Source organism: Phaethon aethereus, assembly GCF_964289735.1.
Source record: "Phaethon aethereus genome assembly, chromosome: Z".
Classification (NCBI taxonomy): Eukaryota; Metazoa; Chordata; class Aves; order Phaethontiformes; family Phaethontidae; genus Phaethon; species Phaethon aethereus.
In genome coordinates this window covers 78470602-78480375 of record NC_138577.1, presented here as the reverse complement: position 1 = coordinate 78480375, position 9774 = coordinate 78470602, and the positions used below count along the sequence as shown (strand labels likewise).

Below are 9774 nucleotides of genomic sequence, written 5' to 3'. Positions count from 1 at the left end.
CAGGAAGTCTTGCTTTTTCATCAACACTCATCCAGCAGCACAGCTCACCTAGCTCTAACCACAGCACCAGGCATAGCTGCTAGCTACAGCCCTGCTTCCGTATTTACTGAATCCTTATCCAGGACAACACCCTAGCCAGCAAGAAAGCAGTCTTGTAATGGTGGAAAAACACAGCAGTTCTCCCTGGTAACTCTGGGAAGAGCAGTGGAATGGTATACTGAGGCTGGCAGCATTAATCTAGACAACCCCATGCAGGTTTGGAGGACTGCCGAGTCCAGTTTACTGTCGAGCACAAAGAAGTGTCCAGTATGTTCTCAGAATACGATAGTACAGTCAATTGAAAATGGCAAGGATACATAAATCTACATTTTCTTGGGCTTAAGGCACTAGGAGTTTTACCTCTTCAGACATCTGTTCCAGACTATTGCCTAGGAACAAGGCAGCCAGACTTGGAGACTAAACATACTTTGCTAGTAACAGAATCAGAAGGTACACCAACAGCAAGGCAAAACTGAAAAGGCAAAAATGCCCTACCTTACACTTCCAAGATAGGACTGGTATTGTGTTCCAATGTTGAATACACAGGCAAGTCTTAGCTTTGAAGTCTAAAATGAAGCTTGAAATTTTTTAAAAGAATCTTCAGGTAAAAAGAGGTAACAAAAGAAAGAACCTATCCCAGCCAGTGACCACCCTCTTTTCTACAACTCCTAAACTCCCCTTTCTGTACCTGCAAGCTAGACTGCCACTTTTCAGATCATAACCTGGTGACTACTACCTGAGTAAGGTGGCAGCAAACTTCTAAAGCAACTGTCATTACCATCCCATGCCACACAATTTTCCAGCCCCAGGAATAACCCAGTTGTGTTTGACAAGAGTCCTTGTATCCAGACAGTGCTCCTTTAACACAGCAAAAACTGACACCTTGGTGATGTTATGAAATTCCTCACATTTTCAAACACAGGGCAATATCCAGAAGTGAAGAATTTACACTTTATTGTACTCATTTACATCAATCAAGATGATAGTTTCCACCACTTATCTAGCTAGCTTGTTTAGATTTTTATTTTTTTTAAGTAGAAAAGTTACACGCTATAATTTAGCTGAAGCAGTCATGCTTCAATGTCTCCACAGCTGAAGTTTAGACTAGACTTTTAATGGTCTCTTCCAGCTTTTCTTTATTGGCCCCAGAGAACTCCTGCACCTGTAAAGAGAGATTGATTTTTAGATCTGTTGCATTCAGTGCTTCATTGCATTAGTTGCACAGCATCCAGACACATACATATACATCTATTCAACTCTGCTACCACCAAAACATTTTCACCCCCAAAACACAAGTACTGTGCAGATGTTCATCTATTCATCTCCCACGCAACTCATGTAAAAATTGGTACAAGAGTCTGTCACGAATCACTTCCAGACTACCATTGCTGGAGCCTTCTACACGTAAAACAAGGGAAAAGACAATCAATCCTGAACCAATGCTATGTTAAGACTCCAATACAGACTTGAAGAAACTGGAGGTCACCACATAGCAGAGGTAGCTCAAAGTTACCTCAGGTTGCTCAGGACTCCTACCAATCAAATTCTGGAAGGACTGCTCCAGATGACCTGTCCCTGAGCCTGGCTTCTCCTGAGAGAATTGTCCTTGTTGCAATTTACACAGCAGAGACAAAGGCAACACTCATGTCTCAAACAGCGGCTCTGTCTTCCAGTAACTACAGGGGTGCGAGGTACAGAGCAGACTACACTACAGGCCATGAAACTGCTTGCCCAATATTCATGTGTCCAGAGACTGCCAAGGTCACCCAAAATAAAAAGTCACACTACATGGTGAAGCATATCACCTTCACACACTGTCACCTCATAATCTCAATTCTTCCAATTACATTATGAAGCTATGGAAGTTTACCCCGAGAAAGCTGTCAAAGGTTCATTATTAGTCAGGATTTGGCCCCATACTGAATTGAACTGAAGTTCGCCCAACATCTGACACTCACTTTTCAAGGAGCAATGCCATTGCCTTCAGCCATGAAACTTCCATCCAGGCACTGGTTTACTTTAAAAAAACCCCTATTTTCAGCTTGCTGGGCAAACTAAAAGGCCAAGATAATACATTTAGCTCAGTAATTCAGGCAGATAGTCCCTCACAGCTACCCTGCACAGGCAGCCCACCACACTGTCAGAGCACGGTCTGCATCCCATCTCATCTACCTCTGCAGAGGAGGCACAAGAGGTCTGTTCAGTCCTCTGACAGGGACAGGACCTCCATTTTACAGGTTACACAGCCTCTATGTAAAAGCATCCATGCAGTTGTTTCAGCTGTGTGCTTATTCAACCACATTAGAGACTTCTGTTCAGGTACATAGTCATGCCGCTGCTCAACTGTAAGCTGCATCCAGAAAACAAATACTAACCAAGATCAGTAAAAAGCAGGGTGCTAAGCAGACAGACTAGCAGTCAACTCAGACATCTAACCCCACTGATGCCTCATGAAGCTCTGCCTGTAAGACTGACCCATAACACTAACTCAGTTCACTACTTATGAACAACAGGGTTTGCTTCATCAGTTATTGCTGGTCCATGTCACATTTGCTGCAGCAGCAAGGTGAACTTGTTCACTCTCAGGCATGTCTCAATGCCAGTGGTGCCCCAGATACATTATCAAAAGAAAGCAGGCTATGTAGTCTAACATTCCCAATCTTCATTCAGGTGTATAGCATGCCTGCTCCAAGTTCCAAAAGAGCAGAGCCTACCTTCTTTCCATTCTTGTAGAACTGGAACGTTGGCATACACTTCACATCGCAGTGTGTAGCAACATCCTGGAAGAGACAGAAAACAATCTTCAACTGTGCATGTCTGAAGGATGTTAAAATTATAACCCACCAGCTGTCCTTTGTTTAGGTGATAGGGCAAAGCCATCACTGCTCAAAATGAAGCAAAAGCATTTCCAGTAGTGCATCATTAACAAAAACAGTGCAGTGTTAACACCTCCCTGAAGTAAGCCTGAAAGATCTTCCCTTCAGCATTTAATTTATGCAACGACAAACACATATACTATGCCAGTACTCAGTGTTTGGAAAAAAAAAAACAGATCTCTGCATCAAAACAGATTGTGACTATTTGTAAGGCTCAAGAGCCCTATGGCAACTCTTGTGTTTCAACCTGACATTGTTCAAGTACCTATTCAACATTGCTCAACTGGTACACAGCAGACATTTTATTGCACTTCATTCAAGACATGAAAGAGGAAACAGTGCCAGGAGCAGTGGACAGACCAGACAGATCACCAGACAGTTGTGAGCCATTAGTTTTAGGGAAGACTAGATCAAAGCAGCTTAAGGCCTTAGACTAACACCCCTTCCCAAAGCAGAGGGTCAGTGTTCCCAAGATATCCAACATATGCCATAAGGCTTCAAGTGTGCAGGTGACCGTGGCAGTTTGTTCTGTTGAGGTGTTGTCTAAACAAATAAAGCATTCTTTCCAGTCTAAGTGCTAAACCCCTATCTCTACTTCTCAAGGTTGAGGTAATCTCTCATTTTGTTTCAGTATCTGCAAAGATGTTTTAAAAGGACTTCTTCATTGTCACTTGTGTGGAACCCATTAGCTGCCCTCTCTCAGCGTTACCCTGGACCATACCTGGGCATCATCCACATCAATTTCGATGAACACCACATCACCATACTTCTCACACAAGCTCTAGAATGAAATAAAAAACTATACAGTTACAGTGTTCCAGGAAATGTTTCTTTTAAAAAAAGACACATTAATGTAAGTTGTAAGGCTAGTGCTGTGCTCCCCCCTTGCCTTGCTACCTTAAAGCAGCTGTTTTAGTGACAAGAGCAAAGGTTTTATTTTCTGCTCCAATACCTGAAAGTGTCTGTTGAAACTTGCTCAAACACTCCCCACAGAGAAGATTCAAATGTACCAAGACATAGGTGAGAGGCCTTCTCTTACAGCCTTCAGCTGATCATCAAAAGATGCTACAACTTCTCTCATACTTTACCAGGAAATAACATTGCCACCTAAACCCATCTGGAGTGATTACAATAACTGTGTACAGAAGGATAAGCATTGTTTCTAATCCATAACCCACCTCTTGAGGCAACGCAACTCTTGGATCCCTTTAGACCCGATATGCATGTAAGCATTAGGATCGCAAGAAGTTAACCACGTTTGAGCTACCAGCTATATCAAAAGTCAGTATATTTAACTTTATAGTCTCAAAGTAGACACTTCTGTGACTTATCCCTTTTCCAGAAAATGCTGATAATCATGTATGGCAAAAGGAAGCTTCCTCCATTTTCTCATCATACAGCACAAAAAAATTTTCATATGTACTTTAATACAGTTGCCAATATAAACAGAAAGGCTACTTACGTGGAAAAAGGGCTTGATCATTTTACATGGTCCACACCATGTGGCAGAGAAATCAACTACTATAAGCTTCTCACCAGCAGACTGCAGTTCTGCCTCAAATTCAGACTATAAAAAAAAAATTGAAAACATTAATGATTTTCCCCCTCCCTTCCAAAACAATTTAGACTAATCCCAAAGCTAGCTTGCTCTCAGCCTTCACATACTAACCATTCTGGTAGCTCTTAAACACTTCCCTTACCTGGGGTATTTGTACCATCATGTAAATGCTTCAGTATGAATTGCTTTCATCAGTGCTAGCATGAGCCAGCATCTTACAACTCTTCAGTTACAAAAGATCACAATGCTCAGTCACTCCAACTCACCGAATTGTGGAAATATAAGCTAGAAATTCATCTAGCCTACAATCCTCAACTCTGGCAGCTCTATTTACTGTTACCCCCTGAATGTGATCCTTATGGTTTTTAATAATCTATTTTCTCATTTCTGTCTTGGCAGGATGACATCCATTCTCTTCTGAAGAGACTTTCCTCTACAGAATTTAAAAAGGACACAAACAAAAAGTACACTCCTCCAGTTTGATGCCTTTACCAATCAACAGCTAACATCAAAATGATGTTGTGTTGTTTACAGCACACTTTCTAAAGCTACCTCATAGGATAGTTATTTTACTTATTTTGCTAAGTGAACCAACATGTACCATCACTAGCCAAAGCAATGCTACACGAACAGACTACACAGGTCACAGCCAATACTTATTTAGAGCTTTGAGTCTGTTGCACTTGGTCACACCAATCATTTTTGGACAATGTTCTTTGGAATTCAGAGCTCCTTACATGCCTTTAACCATGTTTTCTGGTCAAAAAGTGAATGTTTTAGCAGAACTGAAAGACATTAAAAGCAATAGATACTTGTTTACTTCTTGCTAGCATGTGAGTATCTCAGGCAGAAGCATAAAATGCTAATCAGCTACTTCCTGACAGTTTCTTTCCCAGAGCAAGTACAAGCCACTTCAACATTCCTCAGCTTTACTCTCATGGCAATGCAGGCTTCAGAAGAGCTGCTAATACAAGCTAAAATTATGCATATAAAAGATAGCTGCTTTATTCTCCCCAACATAACAGACCAGAGCATTATAGTTCTGTCAGCAACAGCTAACTGAAAGCAATAGGGTTACTGCCACATGTACACAGTGGCTGTTTTTGCCGTGCAGGAGTTTAATGCCAGCTTCTGCTATCAGCCACAGTAAGTTGAGACTTGATTCTAGCAAGCAATGCCCCCTCATTAAAGAATGCCATGCAGGTGAGGAGCCAAGGGTGCACACAGTCAAACTGGTCATGAGCATATTTAACCAGCAGTGCCCCAGCATTCATATGTATAAACCTGTGTGAAAGTCTCTGTAAATTCCTGTAACTTCAAATACACCCAGCATTACATCTCCCTGTTAAGACATTTTTCCCTCCCAATGTAGCTATCTTCACAAGTGCAGCCTCCACATGTTGAGTTCTTCCATCCTTGCACCTTGGATATTCAGTCTACTCTGCCGTAAGATCAGTAGCTAACACTCCACACCACCTGCTCTCAGTCTGAAAGAGATGGGAACAGTAAGCACTCCTGTCCCTCCACATTTCTGCCACTCCTGTCCTGACGTAGTATGCATTTCTGCACTGAACCGCAGAAGTACCCCATTCCCACCAAAGTTCAATATCCCTGTACACAGCAATCCACACCAGCTCCCTGCAACTACTTATACCACCAGTCCCTCAGTCAAGCCTCACCCCTCCTCACCTTCAATCCCTACAGCTTGGTTTTTAGCATAGCTTCTCACACCCCTGCACTGTAACATCACCAACAGCTCTCTACCAATTCCACTTCCTGCACCTGCCAGCTAGGCCATCCTCTTCTGACACTTACATGTTCTGTCCAGCTGCATAATTACTGCAAAGTCATCCAGCCTGGGATGTGTTTGTCATATGGCCATACACCTCAGGTTTGCTATTGCACAGAACAAGGGGAAAGTGGGAGGGTAGGGTGCCTACAGTTGGTCACACCACACACCACTGGAGACCTGGTCCTGACTACAATCAGGTGTTACCCTGAGTCACCTCTAGTATCAGCTAAAATTGCTGTGGGAGAGTGAAAATGAGATGCAGGGTCCAAAGGTGCTTACTCTTCCAAGTCAAAAATACTGAACCTAAGGAGAAGTCCTGAAAGTTTTCCCAGAGAGCTTATCTTGTCTGGAGGAAGGAAGACCATATGGGTGCAAAACAAGCTACTTGACCTGTCCGATTGACTTCTGTAGCTGTCTTTAATGTTAACTGTGAAGTGACAAGCTTTCATATAAAAAACAAATCATCTTTGTTAACAGAAGGGGAACGTCCCACCACAAGACCATTTGGTCACACTATTAAGAGGAAAATACAGCTTTGCTAAAGCAGTATTTTCTTCAGGTAGCACCCTACCAGGGGAAACACCTGACCAGTTGATTGGGTGGTGCTTTGTTTTTTTATATTTAACTACAACCTCCCTGAGCATATGCAAGACTTCATTTTGCTTGTATTGTCCTCCAGCAGAACAGCACATGCTGCATTTGACAAATACACCGTTTGCAGACCTCTGTTGCCAAGGGCCAAGTAAGAGAAAAGGCCCTAGGAATGAAAGCCTCTAGTGCAGCAGAATTCCCAGCACCAGGTAATACATCAAAATGCAGGCTACTGACCACAGACAGCGCTGAAAGAAGTCCACTGCTCTCACCAATAGATAAGATAGCTTTAATCAAATCTGCCAGATGGTGTAGACATCTTAGCTGTAAACATGATTTCCAACACATATCAAGTCACCCTTGAACTTGGATTAGTCCAGTCATCAGCTGACTGCCAACAGTTACTACATAATTTAGTGGGTTTTGTTCTTATTTTTAATACAGAAGCTACCATAAACAGACTGAAGGTGCAACTGCCTGAATTCCCTAGCAGACACTGCTTCTAAAACTACCATCTTCATCTGAGGCTGCACGTTTTCAGTATTTGCTTTGACGCATATACTAGAAAGGCAGGCGAAAGCTTTGGCAATCCTGGCTTTTTAACAGCTTATATACACCATTAGCCTCCACTATAAGAGGCATTATGTCCATTATTACAGCAGTCACTCATTTCATATGACCACATACTTAAACCAGCTGAAGTACTGGTCCTTCTGCCCACCAGTGGGGACTTGAAAGGGACCAGTAAAGCACCCTGAAAATAGCCATTCTTCAAAAGCTAGTCCGTTTCTGAAGAGGTGTGTTAGGAAAGGGACCGCATGTAGCTAGCTGTCACACATCACTTCACAGATGTCACTCACAAACTTTTGCAGGTAATGGAGAAAGGGGTTTTCCTCTTTCTATCAGAGGAGAATACAAATCTGCTTTACTGAAAAACAAAATTAATCCAAAAATCCCAGTTGCACTGTACATTAATACTCTGAGTACTGCTGATGCTAAAGTTTTGTTGTTGGCATCACTGTTGAGTCCACACTCTCCATGGATGAGCAACAAAACCGTGCTTTAACTACAGTAGGCTATTAACCATTGCTCATAGCTGGGAGGACAGTGGAAGCCTAGTCCACTTTCAGTTAGAGCAGGCTCTTCCTCCAAAGTCAGGTTTATTGACTCTCCATTTTTATCCTATTCCAGCCTGTATTAAAAACCTCAAACCTTACTCAGAAAGCTCACCTCTTCTACCCCTCCATTAACAACAGAAGGAGGAAGAGGGAGAAATGCAAGTAAGAATTTGAGGTTGAACTGACACACCATTCCACCTCCAGGACCTGAATGACAAAGCATTTCATTCACTTTATCTTTAAGGAGCTTTCGGCATTCAGAAAGGCCCCTCACAATTAGATCAAACTGACACTTCAACCAAATCTGAAGTCCAAAATGCAAGACTAGCCCAACAGGATTTTTCCCAAAATGAAGAGATCACTAAGTTTGCACAGAGAGTACTTCTGGAAATTTGGGTTCCTAAGTTACAGCTAACAAATACTCTATTGTTGTCTATCAGCCATGTCAGCTGCTGTGCACAAAACCACATACTACTTCATCACCAGCAGAGTAATTCTCCATGTGCTGGCCTAGGTTTTATTACTATTATGTATCACAAAGCCACAGACATGTTTATATTCACAGAACCAGCTAAACAATGAGGTACTACACTGATGTACTGAACAGGTCAGGCAGCACCGTAACAAGGGAAATGCTTCTTATGCCGGCAACTCCTGTTATTTAAGTACAGCAATGGGCTCTAGTAATTCCTTTCAAGTCATGAAAACTGGAATCATGTTTTCCATGAGCTCCTATCCAGAGTTTAGGCCAATCTCTATTAAGAAATCCGCCTGGCTCCCTACACACTGCTAGTATGTGAGACAAGCCGGGACTTCTTAATTACAGTACCACACTACCCCGTTACCAGCTTGAGAAATGAAACATGACATTTCCTTCACATTTTGGAAGGGCGATGAGTAACAATCTGTCGTAATACTAAGTCACATCACCTCCCTTCTCATTCTGACTATCCGAATGAAGCCTTAGGTCGTACAGTTATTTGTTCCCCACCTCGGGCCTAAGCGAGTCCTCCTTTCGGTTCACCCCTTTCCCCGTTGCAGCGGGCTCCTCCTGCCCGCGCAGCCCCAGACTGTGTCCAAGGCGCACGGGCCCACACCCACCGGCCACGACCTCCGCGGGATCCCCGGCGGCCCGGGGAGTGGCAGCCGTTCGCGTAAACTTCGCCCAGCAGCCGGGAGTGCCGCGGGCTGCCCAGCCGGCCCGCTCCCTCCTCTCCCGCCGGGGAGGCGAGGCTCCCGTCGCCGCCCTCCCCTCCCCTCTCTCTGCCACCTCGGCAATACCAGCGGGAGAAACCCGCTGCCCCTCGCGGGCTCCCCGGCGGAGGACGCCGCCCGCCGGCCGGAGCCACCTGGGCAGCGGGAGGGCGGGGTAAGGCCGGACGCGCGGCGCCAACGGCCGCCACGCGCCTAACGGACTCACCAGGCTGCCTACGCTCTTCACCATGGCGACGGCTCGAAGTTGGGGAGGAGGGTCGGCGGGGCGAGATCTCGGGGCCGGCGGCTAAACGGCAAGAAGGCGGCCAAGGGCCTCGTCCCTGCGCTCTGCTCCGCTCCAGGCCTCTCCACCACCTCCAGCCGCCTCAAGCGCTCTCCTGCCGCCGCCCCGGCGCCCCCCTTATATGCCCGTCGCCACGCCGCGCCCCACTGCGCATGCGCGCCGGACGCACCACCTCCTCCTCGCCCTCCCCCCTTCCCCGCCTCCTGGCGCGGGTCTCGGGTTCCCCTAGGCGCGGGTGACGCTGCGACGCGCACAGGTAGGGCGTCGGGGAAGAAGGAGAGACATGGGGCGTTTGGCCCGCC

At 45.0% G+C, this 9774-nt stretch overlaps 1 protein-coding gene across 1 annotated transcript; it reads right to left on the bottom strand.

Annotated features, from left to right (window-relative positions):
- Positions 1-989: 989 nt before the first annotated feature.
- Positions 990-9519, bottom strand: LOC309415520 (thioredoxin). Its single transcript, XM_082013059.1, has 5 exons — positions 9395-9519; positions 4378-4482; positions 3637-3696; positions 2754-2819; positions 990-1201 (listed from the first exon to the last, which is right to left on the bottom strand). The coding sequence occupies exons 1-5, from the start codon at positions 9416-9418 to the stop codon at positions 1139-1141; spliced, it is 318 nt and encodes a 105-aa protein (XP_081869185.1). The 5' UTR covers positions 9419-9519; the 3' UTR covers positions 990-1138.
- Positions 9520-9774: the final 255 nt, after the last annotated feature.